The following is an 18,095-nucleotide window of genomic DNA, read 5'->3' on the forward strand; positions in this document are numbered from 1 at the left end:
TAGTTGCCGTCACTTGCTGGTGGCAGTTTTACATTTTATTCATTTAGCAGACACTTTTTTTCCCCCCAAGCGATATACATCTGATAGAAAATACAGTGTGTGCATTATATCAGCAGAAATAGACTTGGATGCAGATGCGTGATTCGAAAGTACAGTTCACGTTGCACCATATGGACTAATGTGCAGTATTGCACCGGGCTCTAAATGCACTATACATACCTTTCCCCTCATTAACAACCTAATATGTTTGTGCATTTTTGCCCTACGTGCAACATATCATTCATTACACGTTTCAATGTAACCAGTATTGCGTTTAAAGCATTTTATTGCGGGGCGCCGTTTATGGAGCGTTGTACGAGGTCTGAGGGCGCGACACTTCAGTGGAAAGCTGTGAACTACACGGTACGTAACGCAGCTAGTCTACAACATGTAACCAGCCAGGCGAATGTCCTGTTAACAGCTCACGGTTCTGTGTGGACCTTGAAGCCTTGTGCGTTCCATGAAATGAACGTGCACGGGTTGAATCGGTCTGAAACGCTCTAATGAACAATGTGGTAAAAGCGGAAGTGAGACCACACCTGTAATTGCTCTTTAGATGGACATGGGCAGCTCAGCTGTCCACGTGCAGTTTTGTCCCCCGGTAAATATTCCTGCAGCTCCAGTTCGTTCCTTTTTTTGTTAATGTAACTTTTTTTTTTTTCTCCCCCTCGTAAAATATGTTGAGTACTCGATCTCATGAACTGCAGCACAGCGCGTGCTACACGTGGTTTAATATTTTTTTAAAAGTATATGTAGAACATAAACCTGAAATGGTGTGACTGAATATTTCTACAGAGCTAATAGTATATTAAATGTCTGCTTCAAGTTTTAGCATAAAATATTTTAAAATGATTTCCCAACTCTTTTCATGGTGTGTTAAAACAGATGCCATTTTTGTACGGTTTCACTGCACCCATCATTCTTGTTTCTGACCAGTGTAAAAACCATATCCTTTATTCATCTGTTCATCACAATTTGCTATGGAAATTTCAGGCCGACTTGATCCCTGTAACTGCAGTTCTGCTGCACATGATTGGAATTCCCTTAACCGCTTTAGCACAAATGTGACTGATGGTGTTAATTAGTTACCTGACATGTCATGAATTGAAGGACATTTAAGACAAAGCAGTATGACTTCAGTGGTATGATGGAGATGCTGATCCATGTGGGTGGCACTGAAAGTAAAGGTGGTGCTTCACAGCTCTTGGGTTGTGGGTTCGCGTGTAGGATTCAAGGATAGGCTCTGGACCACCGTGACCCTGCAACAGACATGCGGTTTTTGATAATGGAAATTGATGACTGAACTCAAGTTCATGACGACTGCTTGAGGATCCCAGCCTGAAACGCAGCTGCTATGGTTTCCCCAAGTGAGAATGAGCTGAAACAGGAGTCGAACCTGAGAACCTAACCTCACCCCCCCCCAACCCCAAATTCATATGCATCTTCCAATACATCGAGGCCTCCATCACATTTAGCTCCGTAAAGCAGATACGGAGGGACTCTGTTTTTTTTTAACGTTGCCTATTCCAGTGTTTAATCTCCGTTTCAAAGTGATGGGTACATGGCCATCTGTTCGACATCAGTTTTGGGTAGTGCTGCGCTGAGGTCTACATCGTTTAATGCTCATCTCCCTTGTGTAAACTGTTAAAAGTGCAGCGTTGCGCTCAGTGCAGGTTTTACTGCGTTGTAAGTGGAACGGACTGTCACATGAGGCTGGTTGGTTTTCATAATCATTTTAAAAGGTTTTGTGTTTCCATGGAAAACATGGGGGGGTAAATTTTTACTTTTTTGAACTTTAAGCAGTCAGGCATGTACATAAAATATTTTTAATCTTTTTCCTTGAAGTTGCAGTCCTCCCCCCATATTTTATTCATTTTTTTTTTTTTTTTTCCTTTACCCAGTACTTTTTGTCCGTTTTGGATCAAAGATCTAAATCCAATTTTTAGATTTTTACTTTTTTTTTTTTTTTTTTTTTTTTTTTTTTCTCCCCCCCCTCCTTTCTGACCAGTGCTTGTCAGCACATGTGGTCCTGTGGAAATGCCCCACTCATTTGATTACTTTTAATAAATGTTCAGTGAAAGTCTTATCAAACTGCAGCAGTAAAGGGAGAAGATTGAGGTTGTAAACATGTAACAGAAGTCTGCTGTTTGCCTAAGTGAACTCATGTGAAGGAACGATGGCCTTCGGCGAAACCCAAACCGTAGCAAAGCAGCGTCATACCTTCGCCGAACGACCGAGTGGCCCGCGGAGGGATGTTGCGGGAATATATTGTTTTACAAATACATTTGAATTAAATATTACTTATCGCATGTAACGGGGGAAACACAAAATCAAGTGTCAATTATGGTATGTGTAGGGGGAAAAAGAGTAGTTGCTAAACCACCTAAGACCCCCCCCCAAAAAAAAAAAAAAAAAAAAACCTGTTCCTCAGCTGTTTTTGGTGTGTGTAAATTGATGTAAACCTCCATGTACTATTTCAAAGTATGTGGAGCCATACCCAGTCAACTTATGCATCATAACCTACATAAGTAAAACTTGGTAAATATCACATAGGTAATGCATCAGAAGGATGGGAATGGTGGCCTTTGCTTGCCCTCGTGTATGTTTTGGGCACCAGCCGCGAGGGATGGCGTTGGGCAAAATAACTAATCTCAGCAATCCCTTGGTCACGTGTCTTGTAAGTGGGGAGTGGCTCGCATGTGGTGCCGAAGGCAGCGCGGTCGAGACCGTTCGTGCAGCTGGGCGGTAAGGGCTGCAGCCATGGCTCGCTCGCGTTTCGGGGGACACCTCGTGGATGGTGCAGATGAAAGGACGGGCGCGTCGGGAGGTGCGGTGTTCCGGCATGGCTCTGGACGGCATAAACGAGATAAAAGGCAGATGAACGAAGGTCAACGTGGGCCATTAGCGTTATGTCCTGTCATAAAGCATCATGTTAATGGAGGGAAGCGGAGCCGCAGCCATAACGACGAGGGAAACCGCAGCAGGGCGACATTTGCTCGCGACGCCAGTTCTTCCTGGATGGATGGAAGGAAAATGGATGCTTCTGAATCCAGTAGCAAATAATGTGTGTTTCCTGCAACAGGAAGTCTGGGGCTACTGTACTCCTGCATGTGCTCTGCCCGGCGAAGCCGCTGCTATTCTCACCCATGATCCAGTGCTCCTCCTTCGTACACGGTTCCCGGGACCGTTTTAAAAACCATCCGTCATTTTACGGTCTGCTACTTTAACGTATTCCAGTGGTTGAAGGTCTCAAGTGTACATTTTCTTATTTAAATGTTTGGTCTGAAGGAACGGTAGAAATTCTGGTTATGCACGTTCGACCGATGTCGAACCTTTCTAATTACGCTGAGACAAATTAAAGCAGCCATGTGGTTTTGGGCTGGTTCCAGTTGCGTTGCTAAGTTAAGCGATTAAATCGACACCATGAAAGGATGAAAAATGAAATGCTTTGTCGCGTCAGTTGAGTAGAACCGTTTCACAGTTTCTGTTGAGCTTATCCTCATACTTCTCAATGGAAGACTTGAGTATATGTGAAAGTACTTTTGAAAGGTGCTTCATATTCCGGCGTTGTTCAAATTGGATTGAGGTCCCTTGATTCCCACTGGTGATTAACTGGGAACATAATTTTGCCAGCCAGGGATTGGTGCTAAATATACAGAGTTGCAAGTGATATCTGCACTGGGAAGGTGTGCAGATCTATTGGTTTCCCTTCCCATTGATCACGGTCTGATGTACTTGTGTCCTGTCACATTAGGACCTCTGCCTTGCTGTTGACAACATGCTCCCATTTTCTGTGTGGGGGGTAAACGAGAGCAACCTCCGTTTTATGGCCTGTTGTATGATAAATATGCCCTTTTGTGTGCTTAACGTCTTCTTACCTTCCCTTTTTAAACTGAGCCAGTACAGACAGCGAGAATTGATGTGAGCATTACTGTTTCTTCCAAGTCTTAACTCCAGTAACGGAAGTTTGAAAAAGTGCTTTCACCCCAAGAGTTTATTTCGACAAAGGTCTTATTTCAATGCCTTTTTAAATAAAGTTAATGCAGCTGTAACATAATGGTAAGGTTCAGGACCTTTTACCATCCAAAGCATGTGCAAGTGGAGGTTTTTTGTGATTTATACAATTTGTTCAGCTTTAATTATTTATGCAAAATACTCAAAAGTATAAGTCAGTGTTTGGGTTCCCAGATTCTGTTCCCATTTTAATTATTCAGCTTTTTTATTTAAGAAAAAGGGGGGTGGGGATTTCCAGTTGCATGAGTCAAGTGCAGTGTGCATGTCCTTCAAGTGCTGTGCAGAAGCCTTGGTGACTGACCATGTGGCCATATGCCTGCTTGCTTTCTCTGGTTGGCAGTGACCAAACCCAAGGGGCTGCAGTGGGTGGTGGATGTCACCATTGCCTATCCCAAAGCGCGGCCCATGGACATTCAGACCTGGATCTTCGGTTACAGGCCTCCCACGGTCACGCATGTACATTACAGGTAGGACACTGTAAACAAATGTATAACTCTTTACTCTTAAAGTATGTGCATGGGCTCACACTCTGGAGTGATGCTTTATACTATTTTGGTAGTCTAATATGTCAGACAAGATTTCCCAGTGGAATTAATGTCTAAATGTAATTTTTCTAAAGCTTAATACTAAGATGCTTTTGCACTGCTATGGTACTACTGCTCTTTACTGTAATAACTAACTAATTATAGTTGGCACCATTTTAAGCTTCTATCCCAGTTAATAATAATAGAATACAAAAAAGCCAACAATGAAACGAGTCTGACGGTCAAGGGTAGGTTATATCTTTAATGCAAACGGGTGGAATTGTGATGGTGTGCAAAAAGCAGGCGCATAGGGCTCCGCACACCACCTTAGAGGAGCACCAGAGTCCATCCGTCTGCCCCCCCCCCCCCCCGTACATGCAACACATGCATCAAACTTTGGTCAAACATTTATCCTCGGTCAGACTGACTTTTACACTTAAGCTCAAAATTGTCAGCAAGGAGAGGTATAGAGTTCAGAATTTTTTGGTTAAATCCAGTTGTTCCCTTGCTCAGCTGTTTTTGTTGGGGGGGGGGTAGTAAATACAGCCATACCCTTCAGAATTTAACTGCTTGTTGATGTATGAAAGAAGTGTGTAAATATATAAAGACTGTAATGGTAATTACTACTACTTGGGTGACTCCATTGTCCAAGGGAACTTTTATTCATTTATCTGATACTTTCCTCCGAAGGAACTTATAAAGTTAAACTTTGCGATGATTTACACACTTATGCAGCTGGGTAATTTTACAACAGTGATTTAGGAAAAGCAGTGCCAGCTTTGGGTCCAAAGGCAGCTGCTCTAACCTCTCCGCTACCAGCTGCCCCATGTTAGGTTTGTACACTAAGCCACTTAAAATTACTTATCCTTTCAGAAATCATGGTAATTTTAATTGTCAGTTCAGCATAAATGCCTTGGTCTATTGCACCAGGAGCTGGGTTTAAACCTGAGTTCTTTGTAAGGTAACCAGTGTTAAGCACTGCTGTATGTCCACTAAAGGGACAGCTGGTAGCGTAGTGGTTGGAGCTGCTGCCTTTGGACCCAAAGGTCACAGGTTCAAGTGTCACCTCTGTCTGTGGAATCCTTGAACAAGGTTATTACCCTAAATTACTCCAGTAAAATTACCCAGCTGTATAAAAAGGTAAGTAATTGTAGGTACATTAATGTTGTAAGTCACTTTCAAGAAAATGTCAGTTCAACAAATATTTGTAAATGTAAGTTGGTTGGTTGTAGCATCTTGGACTCGTGCTGTTCACTCTAGGTAGGTTTTTATTGTCTTGGTTCGAGAGAATTCTTATCCACGTGAAAAGCTTTTTGTTTCGGCCAGCATCCCTGATTGTGCTTATCTGTGTTGACGCGGTCACTTGACTTGAACCGTATTTTGTGTCAACTGCCATGTTGAAATCAACACGTTCCATTATGTCAAAGTCCACATTGGGTAATTGATAAACCGGAGGTCCAGAGTATGAAAGGGTACTTCTACAAAACATCTGCTGTACTACTGAGAACTAAGCAAGCCTGGGAAAGCTCAGTATTCAGCTCTGATACTGAGTGTTTATAAAAATTAAGGACTTAGAAAAGTAATTGTCAGTGAACAGCAATCTTACAAGAAGTAACTTGGGGAAAATTAGTGGTTATTTAGCTGGTAATCAGTTTTAACTAATCTTTTAAGTGTTAAGATGTGCTAAGCTGACCTGTCATCCTTTTCTAAATGGAAGGATTTTGATCGTATGGCTCTTGTGTGACCGCTGGGGTGAACGTGGCTCCATCCCTTACAGTTCGTGTGGTGTAGTTGTTCGTGGCTCATCTTCCTCATAGTCAATGAGGCTTTTCCCAGCAGGGCTTCTCACTTCTCCAGATTAAATGCAAAGACTCATTAGGATGCTAATTAAATTCCCTGAGATGGTCTCTGGCAGGACTGTGCCTCAATCGTCCCCTCTTTGGGGTGCCTCTCCTGGGGGGGGCCTTCTCTGTAAGGTCCTCTTCGGGGTCGGCCCCTGCAAGCTCCTCCTAAGCTGCTGCATGGATTGCTATCATAAGAGTGGAAAACCTACATGCGAACATCTTACCATGGTATTACACCCCTCTGTGTAATGGCTCCTCCCCACAAGAAACAGCAGCTTGTGTTTTATGAAGCTGTGGAGCTGGGAGAAAATTTGTGTTGCGGGTAGTGTCTTGGTCTTGTCGCTGTGACATCTTTTTACTCAATAAGTGTAGCTCCATCTCCACATCCTGGAGGTGTGTCGTCATACACTGCTGTCTGTGGCACTCGATGCTCTGACAGCCCTCACCTGGTCCGAACGGTCAGCCCATTTCCTCCTCGAAAATACACACATCCCTGTTAACGGCTCGAACTCCAAGCAGGCTTTTTTTGGCGATGTGCGTCACTTTGGAGAAGAACGTCTGCTACATGAATAAATGTGAATAAATTCTGAAAATGACCCCAACACTAAGTTTTATGTCTTTGTTTTTTGCATTTTTCCCTTCAGTTTTGTTAGATTAAGCATACTTTTGGCGTTGGTTTGTACTATGTCTGTCTGTTTTTAGAAAAGTATTCCTCGTTCTCGAACTTAGCAAATTTTGGCACCAGGTTCCGAGCACCGACTATTTCAGTACCTTTGAAGATCTGATGCTTTCTGGAATGTTCTGGTGCCTTCTTGAATCTTCCAGTGGCTGTGAAGTACCAAACTGACACTGGTAGAACTAGTGGTATTTTTGTAAACTTTAATCGTAATCAATGCAAAAATCAGCGTCGCTAAACTTAGTCTTTTTAGCGTTGTGTAATTACAACCAGATAGAATTACTTATTCAGTTATTTCTTATGCCGGGAAAAATGTGTACTTGTTTCGAGCCCTTTCCAAGTTTACCTGAAAATCACCCTAAATGATGCCTCATGCCAAAAGGAAAGATATGTTTCATTAAAATAGAATGAATGCCCATAGCTTTTCATCCCATCACATCAATATAGCCTTTTTAAACATCAGTATAACATTTTTGAATTGCATGTGGGATTATAGTAGCAAACCTAGGCCTGTATAAATGTTTCCTCGCCATTTTAATTTTTCTACATATATGTAGTAGCAGTAAGAACAGTTCATTATATTTTAACTTTTATACATTCAACTTTCACTAGATAATTCTAAATTTTACAGGAATAAGATTTATAGTTGCTTAAGACTTACGGAATCTCTAATGGTAAACTTGAGGAAACTTCTGTGAAGGGTCATGTATGTTGAACGTAATGATTTCCTGAAGTCAGGGGTGCAGTGGCGCAGCAGGCCTGACCGGGTCCTGTTCTCCAGTGGGTCTGGGGTTCAAGTCCTGCTTGGAGTGCCTTGCAACGGACTGGCGTCCCGTCCTGGGTGTGTCCCCCTCCGGCCTCGTGTCCTGTGTTGCCAGGTTAGGCTCCGGCTCCCCGTGACCCCGTATGGGATGAGCCGTTTCAGATGGTGTGTGTGTGTGTGTGTGTGTGTGTGTGTGTGTGTGTGTGAGAGAGAGAGAGATTTGTGTCCATGGAATGGCTTGAGGACTATAGAGGCTACGTGTCATACTTAATTAAAGCGCAATGTGTGCGTCGTAACTGCTTGCCAAAATGCAATCCTGTCACGCTGGGTAAATGTCCCCAGCCGTCAGGAGACCGAACGACAGGGATCGGTGTCTTTTCACTGTTCCTGCTCCTTCTGCCCGGACTGATACGCAAATTGTTCAGCTTCTCTGTATATGTGGCCTGCCTCCCTGCTGTCATTTGCGTGGAGATATCGGTTGATCCCTTGATGCAACCTACCTGCTTTTCAGGGAAGCGGGTGGCCTGGCACTTACAGAAACCGCTTTGCAATGAAACTGACTGGGTTTACATCCCATTCTTGCTGCACCCTGAAATGATGTGGTTTTAAAAAATCTGTAAATAGGGAGGTCATTGTAAGGAGATCTAATACAAACCTAACATTCCCAGTCACATTGAACAAAGCATCAGCTAAATAAATGTTTGCTTTATATACAATGTTTTCTAGCGTGGAAATAATTCATAGTGGTTGGTATTTTTACTTTCTTGTAGAGCAGTATTAACGTATTCATGATGGACCTTGACAGATGTTAAGGCCAGGGGGAGAGTTGGGTATATGGTGAAATTGCTTAATCCTTTTTCCGGTTCCAGGTTATGGTTTTCGCAAGCGTGTGCGTTTCTGCTGGCGCAACCGTGAGGAAAGGTGATGTGATTTATTGCGTTTGGCTTCTGTTGTCATCAGGCTTTTTCTTCCTTCCTTTCTCTGCACCTGCTCTCCATGTGTCTGGGCAGTGTGCAGCAATATCACTCTTAGGGTTCAGATGAAGAGGTGGGTTTTTTTTTTATTTTATTTTATTAAAATTCCTATATAGAATTGTATTCAAGGTTTATGTCAGAAACCTTGTTTGTCACATTTAGTGTTGTTGCAGAACCCTAATTGTCCTGATCCTGTTGAAGTAGGTCTTTACTGTTCAGTTACACACCAGAGTAGTTGTTTTAGTCCAACATCTGTGCACTTCTGACACTTTCCCCAGCTTTTTTGTTTTTTCTTTGAAACAGCATTGTAATATTCTACCTGATATTGACTTGTTCTTGTCCTTTTTTTTTGGTTCTATAATGCATTTTTATCTGTTACATGGGATCTGCTATAACTGATTAGAAGATTCATGTGCTGGTTTCTAGGAAGAGGTGATTGTTCAAGTAAGATGGGGAGTGAGACATGGTACACGCTGCCAGTCGTGCCGCTGGTTCTGTTTTGACAGGACCCGTTGAGTGGGTGTGTTGCTCTGCCGTTACTGCTAAACGCGCAGTTCCGGGCCTTTATTTTCTCACCGGCACACTTGATCTTGATGGACCAATAAGATTTTTTGCCGTCGTTCAGGTTGCTCTGTTGTCGTGCGGACAAAGCTGACCTTTCCGGGAACGAAGTCTTTACCGGGTGCCACCCCGATCGCACAACTGGCATATGTTTTGGCTGCCTGAGATCACGGTCACAAATAGCTCTTTTTTTCCTCCCCCCCCAGCTGCCTCTGCTACTGGGGACCTGGGGATTTGGAATCCAAAAACTGAACAGTACAGCATCTCTGTGGAGTGGAACAGAAACAGAGGCTGTTGGTGGAAATGGCTCCTGGAGATGCTTTATCTAGGAAAGCTTGCAGTGTGCGCCCTGATGTACATAAGGAGCTTTTCTGAATCGCCGACCTTTTTTTGAAATGGTGTTTAGCGTAGAGTTTGTTGGTACACGTGTCAAATATGCGTTTGAATCATTGGGGGAAAGTGTACTGTTGGCGTTTTTGTTCTGGCTGTGGGAGCGCGTTGCGCAACGGTGGACCGGGGTCACTTTGGGAAGACCAAGAATTTGAGTTGAGGCACAGTGTCCCGTCACTTGTGCTGGACATCGAAGTGTGTGTTGCTTCGAACTCCTAGCAAATATTGACTGACGACAGCGTGCCCCTGAGTTAATGGTATTTGTGTGATTTATGACTTTACCAGGACGGAGTGGGTGTTTTTCTTCTCCCCCACCCCTCCAAGAAAGCGAGGCTTAATGAGTAGTACGCAAGCTGTATTACAACCACTTGTCCGTTTCGCTGTCGGCGATACGGTGTTTGTGCCCTGCTCGGGGATGTTGACGTGGGTTAGGGTTAGTCGGTTCATCAGGTCGGTGGTCTCGGAGCAGCCGCGTGAGCCCTGTTCCGGAGGCATTTTCAGAGCCTGTCAGTCTGTGGTCCTCAGTTTCTCTAAAATGCGGCAAACCCTTGCTGGCCCCCATCCCAAAAACAGGAGCTGGGGGGGCAATTTACCATTGCCAGCTGAGCCTATCGCGCCCCCCCCCCCCCCCCCGCAGTTAATTACTTGCTTCGCTGGCACGTCAAAATCACTGACAGTTTGACTTATTTGCGCAACGTGCTGTTTTACTGCAGCGGTTTGGGGTAAGTTCCTCACTCGGTTGTGCTGGAGCAGAGCAAAGCAGTGCTACTCCAACTAGCAAAGTTCCCTTTCCAAGTTGGTGTCATGAACCTCTCTTTGGGTGGAGCAAGAGGTCGTGTTTGACATGGCGCAGATCTGTTTGCTTTTACCTTTTTCTTTTGCAATGCCTACCTGTTTTTGTGTAATCTGTGTGTCTGCCCTCAGATTAGTTGGGGGCGTGTTTTAGTTCTTAGCTGGTAAAGGCATCAAGATTTCTTTAACTGGTATGAAAGATGAGTACTGTGAGATGTACAGGACTGCATTTGAGGAAATATGCTGTGATCTTCGCTTCTGACCCAGCTGAGGAGTGCGTGCGTGCGTGCGCGCGCCCCCTCCGGTTTTTCCGGCCTGCACTTGATCTCCCCTTGTGCTTGTTGAGTTTGATTATGGCCTTTGTAATTCAGGGGAGTTTTGTTTTGTGGCTAAAAGGGGAGACTTGTGGCTTGAGTTTTGCCATCTGATTAGGTTGCAAGCGAACGGTGCAAACAAGCTGTTTATTTGGTTGCCATGGAGACTGCTTAAGGCAGCACTAAGTTGTAGAGCTATCTGATGTGGTGACCTCTGTGAAAACAGATATACCTCACAGGGGCAGATAAGCCTTCTGCAAGGAGGAAATGAAGGAAATGCATACGGGGCAGAGGGATGTTATATTCTTAACGTTTCATTAGGTCACTTATCTTTTGAGGCTCACTAAAACAATCTGGTTTCTCAGTATATATTCGAGAGGGCTGCTCCTGCGGTCGTGTTTTTGTCTGTTGGCATTCCCTTCCGGGTGGACTGTCTGGAGTGGCGATCGGGATGCGTCTAGCCAAAGCAGTGGCAGGTCCAATCTCGAAGCTGCTGCCAACTGTCTCCGCTGTGGGGTTTCAGGTTACTGCTCCAGTCGCTGCCCGGCGGAAACTTGCAGCAGAAGCGGAGGTAGTGTTTCTGCCGCCAACGGGCTCGGCGTCATATCCAGTCCGACAGTTGAATGAAACTCCATGGCAGTCCTGACATTACTGTCTTGAATGGGGGGGGAACTGGAAGGTAGATGTTTTGGGAAAATTATTCCCCCCCCATATGTCTTTGCGTTAGTGATGAACCAAAGCAAGGGGTCTCACAATGGCAATGTGTGGCTTGCAAGGTAATATGGAAGGTGTTCATTACCCATTTCATACATGCAGCTATAAAAGTGCTGCAGTTAGTAACTGCAGAATGAGTTGTAGTAACTGACGCTTCAGCAAGCTAATGCTGCACTTGCACCTTTTCGTAATTAACGCGGGCTCCAAAGCCACCTCTTCGTACAGCTTTGTGTGAGATGGACCTCTCAGTCAGAACTGGCCCCATTTTTGGAACTTGCTGAGCCTTTTTTTTTTCTCCCCCTCCCCCTTCTCTCCTGCCTTAAGTGTCAACATGCAGGGAGACAAGACCCATGCTGCTCACATGATGCTTTCCCAGTGGCCTGCAGCACTGTTCACGACAGCTTGTTTTCCCCTTAAACAAGGAGCTGAGGGGCTGCCCTGCTCTGCTCGTGTTTTCCCTTCATCTAATGTTTCTTTCCCCAGTTGTGCAAACAGAACACCTGAAGCTGTCGAACTTGCTCATAGGTGCCAAACATCGTGGCTTCCATCCAACAGTTATTTTTACTTTGACCTACAGGGTCTGAAAGCCCATGTGTCTCTCTGTAACAAAAGGAGTGTCTGATACCCTGCTCTCTGTTAGCTGCTGCATGTACTAGCTGCTTTTATTTTTTTTTTCAGTTTGTCAAAATGATTGTTGAGCTGTTTTTTAAAAAAATATATATATTAAGTCTTGTGACACTGCATCAGTTTCAAGTGGATGTGATTCATGGCTCCAAAGGGGTGTTACGGGAAGTGTGTTCTGCGCAATCCTCGGTTTGCTTGTCCGTCCCTTTAATCACAACATGCATTGCCGACGGTGTTTGGATTAAGTACCATGGCGCTTGCGGTTTGGCGAACTACAGCCTGTAATAAGAGTTGTAGAGCAGACTTGTGTCATGTTCAAATAATTGCACGGCAAATAGCGTGTGGGACGGAAACCAGAGTTATTGGTTACCCATTCTCCATCGCTCATTTGCCGAAGCCAGGGGGTGACGACCAGGAAAAGTGAAACTCGTGCAACTGGAAGCAGGGGAGTCTTCCTTTTGGTTGCGTAGTCATTGAGATGCTTATTTGTCTGTTTTTAGTATTCATGCCTGTATGATGAATAAAATGTCCCTTTGAGTTCTTGATTTGCAAGTTTAAAGTGCCCTTGAAAGGCCCATTAGAGGAGCAGCAGAACCATACGGGAAGGATAAGGGCTTGCGTTTCCAACTTGAAGACAACGTGCATCCTTAGCACTTATTCCCTCCTCCAGCTGGGCAAAATGTGGTTACCACAGCAATGACTGCACCGCTGTATATGGAACACGGGGAGCGTTGCATAACGTTGGAATGGTGTGCGGTTCGTCAGGACGCGGTAGCGTGCGAGGAAATGGAAGGCCATTTGAAGGCTCTTAAGGAGAAGGCAAGGCTGGAAAACGCATTAACTGGAATGTCCGTCCTGCTTGCTCGCATGTACAATTGAAACAGTTTGAGGAAAACAAACATTCATCGTTCTGACACTGTCGTTATGTACAGTATGGGTAACTATGCAAAAACCCTCCATAGTTTCCCCTTAAATCTGGGCAAAATTCTTGCCCTGCATGTGGCGGTCGGTTGTCCTTGTTTAAAACGCCTAAAAAGATGGTTAGACCTCATGGAGAATGAGTTAGTGTCTGGCGTTAGACATTGCTGTGATACATCTCAACATATTTTAAAACACTGCACATATGAGCTCTAAAGTGAATGTGCTTTGTGGGTATAGAGTTGGTGACCGACACCAAAGGGTCTTGGTGTAGTTATTGGTGATTGGTGTGCTTTCTACCATTCCCTTTTAACAGGACTCTTACCATCTACCCGTTACCGTGATCTTCATGTAGGACACCTGGAAGGGTGTGAAGGCCTTTTTAGCCAGGTTTCCCTCCCATTCTTAGACTCTGCTCTGTCTTGAGCTCATTTACAAATGACTGACAGACACCTCAACTTGAGGAATAAATTGGTCTAAGTGTGGATGATCGAACAAAGGAATCGTTGGGCCAGACTATCTGATGTAGATTTGACCTGTCTTTCTCCCGGCGGCGAGGGGCGAGTGGTTGGGCGTCGGTGCTCGTTTCTCAGCGCAATTCTCTGCATTGCTTTGGCCTTGGAGATGAGTGGGAGCCAGTGAGTTGCTAGTGCTGACTACACCTGTTGGGGCCTGGCCTCTCAGGGTTATACAGAGCTGTTGGAATACTTGATACACGAGCTGTTGTTACTTAGGTTACCCACCCTCCCCTTGGTAACCCTTGGGAAAGAGAACCTTCCTTGGAGAGTAAAGGATTGTGGTCAAGTAATTCTCAATATCTCTTCCCCCCCCCCCTTCTTCCTCCTTGCTGTAGTGACATAATGTCAATGTCTGCAGTTCTGGTGTTTGTTTGATTTTACCTTTGTCCTCTTGTTTGTCTCGTGGAAGGGTCAAGGATCTTTTTTTTTTTTTTTTTTTTTTTTTTTTTTTTTTTTTTTTTTTTTTTTAAAATAGACACCCTCCAGCTTTGCATTTGTTGCTGCCTTCTGGGGACATCTACTGGCTAAAATGGGGCAATAGTTGTCATTTTATTTAGTTTAAATATGAAACATTATTATTATTATTATTATTATTATTATTATTATTTATTATTAATATGGCTGCTTATGTGTTAGGTCAAGTATTGTGCCTTGGTGAAGCTTCCGGTTGTAAATGATGCTCTTACAGCACAGCTTCTAAAGGATGTTTTCACCCCTACCACCCCAAGCGCTTTTCAAGTTGTGCTAAGGGAGATCTCCCATGTTGATGTAGCCTTTATTAGCTCGTTATGTCCATTTCTGACTTTTTAGATATATAAAACGCTTCAATCCATCTTCATGTTCTTTGTCCTTCCCAGAAAATCAGTGGTCACTTGTAACAGCCAAGGGTGGTCTGCCAGCTTCGACCTGCCCTCTAACGGTGTCCATGCCTCTTGCAGGATTTACCCGATCAGGGAGGTCCCGGTGGAGACGGAGCCACTGACGGACTGGCTGTACCAGCGGTTTGTGGAGAAGGAGGAGCTCCTGGCCCACTTCTACGAAACAGGTCTGCGCTGCCATTCAGCGCCTCTTTGCCTCTTCCCACACACACACACACACTTTGTTGCTAGGTGATAAGTGCAAGGGGAGTTGGGCCTTGTCCCTTCTCTGCACAGGGACTCGTTTGGTTTGTGTTTCTGCTTTAAGTCCTACAGGGAAATGGTGGCGACACATGAGAAGGGCTTGGTGCTACGAGTGGCACTCCTAGGTTTACTAGCTCTGACACCATATCGCACAGGATGCACTGATACTGGTGGAGTGAGAGTTGGGGCCTGATGTGAGCCAGGAAATTTGTAGAAGGAATAAGATGGATATAGGGCATTCCCAATAAAGGAAAACTGCCATTGGCTCTTAGTCGGGCTTCATTTTGTGTTTAGTAATTGTGCACATCTCAGTGTTGGACAATATTGTTTTTCGGCTCCTTTCCAACAAAACTACAGTTGGCTCTGGTGTTGCACCCTCAGTGCTCATACTGGGGTCCTGTACTATGGAAAACCAGTACGGTGGCTTATATGCTTTTCATTCGATAAACTTGTTCAGTACAGCGTTTTTGCCCATCAAGCAATCAGTCACTTTCTCAAAGTATTTTATTCAAACAAAACTGCTTGTCTTGGATGTTTTAGAGATGCACTTGATGTCTCAGGCACAAAGGGTTTTTGTCCCTCAGTGGTGTAAATTTGGTCAATGTGAATCACAGCTAAAACATTTAATACTATTAACTCATTTACAAGAAACATCTCTAAAGTGACTTGTTCAGCTGCATATGGTAATTTGCCCATATATAAATCAATTTAATTTTTGCCATAGCTCTTCAGAGTACCTTGTTCAAAGGTACTACAGCAGGAGGTAGAATCTGAACCTTTCTCCTACCTTAATGCTACATTTGAAATTGACCATAAACTGAACCGCTTTAGTAACATGAATACCCTTAGACTGATTCAAATTCTAGTCTTGGGGTCAAAAATCGCCTAGTGTCAAACATCTAACACTACAGCACCGCTAACAGCACTGTGTGGGTGGGTGTGTGTCCAGGGTGTGTCCTGCCTCTCACACTCTGCTTTCAGGATAGACCCTGTGCTGGACAAGCAGTTACTGATGACAATTGAAAATGTACTGTTAAAAGACAAGCTAGAAATGATCTGAGACAAATGCATGCATGAGAACGGACCCTGCGTGGGGAGTCGGTGTAATTTTCGTCTACTCGATGCACTTGGGCTCTGAAGGAGAAATTTTGATCTGTGTCCAATTATCAGGTCTTTACCCTCTTTTTAAGTTTTATTTATTCATTGTTTTCTCTTCCTCCCCCTAGGGGCATTCCCACCACCTAAAGGGCAGAAACAAGCCGTTTCCAAGGAGATGACACTTGACCCTGTGTGGCTTTGTGTTATACAGTCACTTGCCTTTGCATCTGGCTACATGTGGTACAATATTCTCAAGTATTTCTACTGCTGTTTCTTTTAATTCCGTGGAGATTCGAAGACGAGTCCAATGGACAAAGATTGAACCTTGATCAGTCTCTGACCCAGAAGTCCTCCTCTTGATGTGTGAATGTAAATTTGCAAAGTCGAGGCTTTGAAAAGGGTACTTCTGTGCAAACCACATTTCCCCTTAACATGTGTGTGCATGTGCCTGCATGCGTGCGCGCACACACACACACACACACACACACACACACACACAGAGAGCAAGACTCGCATCAACAGATGTACACCCACACACTCAGTGATGCAAATGTGCATACAGAAACACTATTTGAAATAAGGCTCAGGATTAACACGAAGAAGGACATGGATTTCATTTAGTCTGTCGCGTAGACGTAGCAGTTGAGTTCTTGGAGGCTTGACTGAAGACGGCCCTTTGCTCTTGCTGCCTCCGCTCTCCTTCCTTTCAAACCCAACGGAGGCGGTCCAGCCCGACTTGAGACTCGTTCCTTTGGGTACGCGGATCGGAGGCTTGCTGAACATGGAACACCCAGAACTTTGTGGCCCACTGGTGCTCCTCGGCTGGGAGGGGTGCGTGCTCCACTGCAATTGTCGTCTCGGCCTCCTCATCTCAGTTGCACTATGGTTCCATTGTGCCCTTCCACCCATCTGTCTCCGGAACCGCCCAGAAGTATGTCCATCGTTGCTGTATGTGTGCTTTCAGCAGCCATTTGTTATCTGTACATTTCCTTTCCAGTACCTACAGTTGACTCTGGCTGACGGTGTACGTGTTTACACCGGTCACCTGTGCGGTACGATGGCACATTGGCCGGCTCTGCTGTTTGTCGTCCAGAGGAGGGCTGGCCACAGCAAAGACCCCGAGGCAGCAGCAGAGCAAGGCCTGCGTGCCCATGACGGTGTGAGGGCAGGGCTCAATCCACGCTCCTCCCGCGACACAGGAGTGGCGAGTCTCAGCCTTTGGACCCCGGTGTGTCCGCCCCCATCAGCCCTGCGGACAGCCACAGTGCAGCTGTGCCACGCGAAGCTGACATTTTGCTGATATTGCCTAGATGCATCTGGCAGATGCCCCAGGATTGCTGAAATGTCTGCATAGAACACTGTTTCAAATATTTAAGCCATAAGCTTAGACGGGAGAAACCTTTTATTTTGTGGGAGGGGAAAATGTATTTTAAAAACTCAACCAATTTTTGTCTGCGTTCTAAAGTTGGGGAAATGGCGGATAAAATTTTAGGTGTTACTGTAACTTGACAGCATAACCTGCCTATGTGAGTGTGTGAAATACTTGGTCCCCTTTTTTTTTTCTTTTTTTTTTTGTGACCCCCGTGTGAGAACCCACAGTGTTTGGCATCTTTTTCTTTTGTCTCTCTCGTTTTAATAACTTGAAATGAACCGTGAGTCATGCTCAGTCTTCTCTATAAGAGCAGGAGCAGAAAGCGTTGTTGCTAGGACGTCGTATTTAAGTCCGGCCTGTTTTAGACCGAAATATTTTGTTTCCGTTAAATATGTATCGCAGTTCCGATATGCTGCTTCCCTCCTCACCTCATGATGTGTCTCAGCCTCTAAGAATAGATTTCATTAATGTGCTTCATTGGTTATTCCATCCACTGCCTCTCTGATTATGGGTAAATGAAGAGTTTTAGTTCTATTTGTCAGGTTTGTTCACACTTGCATTTTGCAGTATGTTTTGACTGAAGCAGTACTGTTTGACTCCCGGGTGATGGTTTTAGGACCAAATCTTCTCCACTGCATTTCTCCTGTGTCCACGTTGCTGTGTGGACCTGTTCATTCCCCATTGACCTGCATAGCTGCTTACCTTTCTTTGACGGAAATGAAGCGTTGTTGGTGCTCCCCATGTGTGGCTCTAAATTTGATCAATACCGTCTTACAAACCATGTGATATGAAGGCAATTACTTCTGACCCTTACAATTCTAGTGTGCGATGGTTGTAAA

General features: G+C 44.6%; 1 protein-coding gene across 3 annotated transcripts in view; it reads left to right on the forward strand.

The window, feature by feature from the left end:
- The window catches only part of lpgat1 (lysophosphatidylglycerol acyltransferase 1), a 33,005-nt gene extending 15,543 nt beyond the window's left edge, over positions 1-17,462 (forward strand). For 2 of the 3 annotated variants that reach the window (XM_029257582.1, XM_018743452.2), the window contains 3 exons: positions 4,394-4,520; positions 14,604-14,710; positions 16,013-17,462. In XM_029257582.1, coding sequence (XP_029113415.1) covers positions 4,394-4,520; positions 14,604-14,710; positions 16,013-16,164 — 386 coding nt within the window. In that variant the 3' untranslated portion in view covers positions 16,165-17,462. The remainder of the gene's footprint in view (positions 1-4,393; positions 4,521-14,603; positions 14,711-16,012) is intronic. The other variant, XM_018743453.2, reaches the window with a different exon arrangement.
- Positions 17,463-18,095: the final 633 nt, after the last annotated feature.

Source organism: Scleropages formosus, chromosome 1, assembly GCF_900964775.1.
Source record: "Scleropages formosus chromosome 1, fSclFor1.1, whole genome shotgun sequence".
Taxonomy (NCBI): domain Eukaryota; kingdom Metazoa; phylum Chordata; class Actinopteri; order Osteoglossiformes; family Osteoglossidae; genus Scleropages; species Scleropages formosus.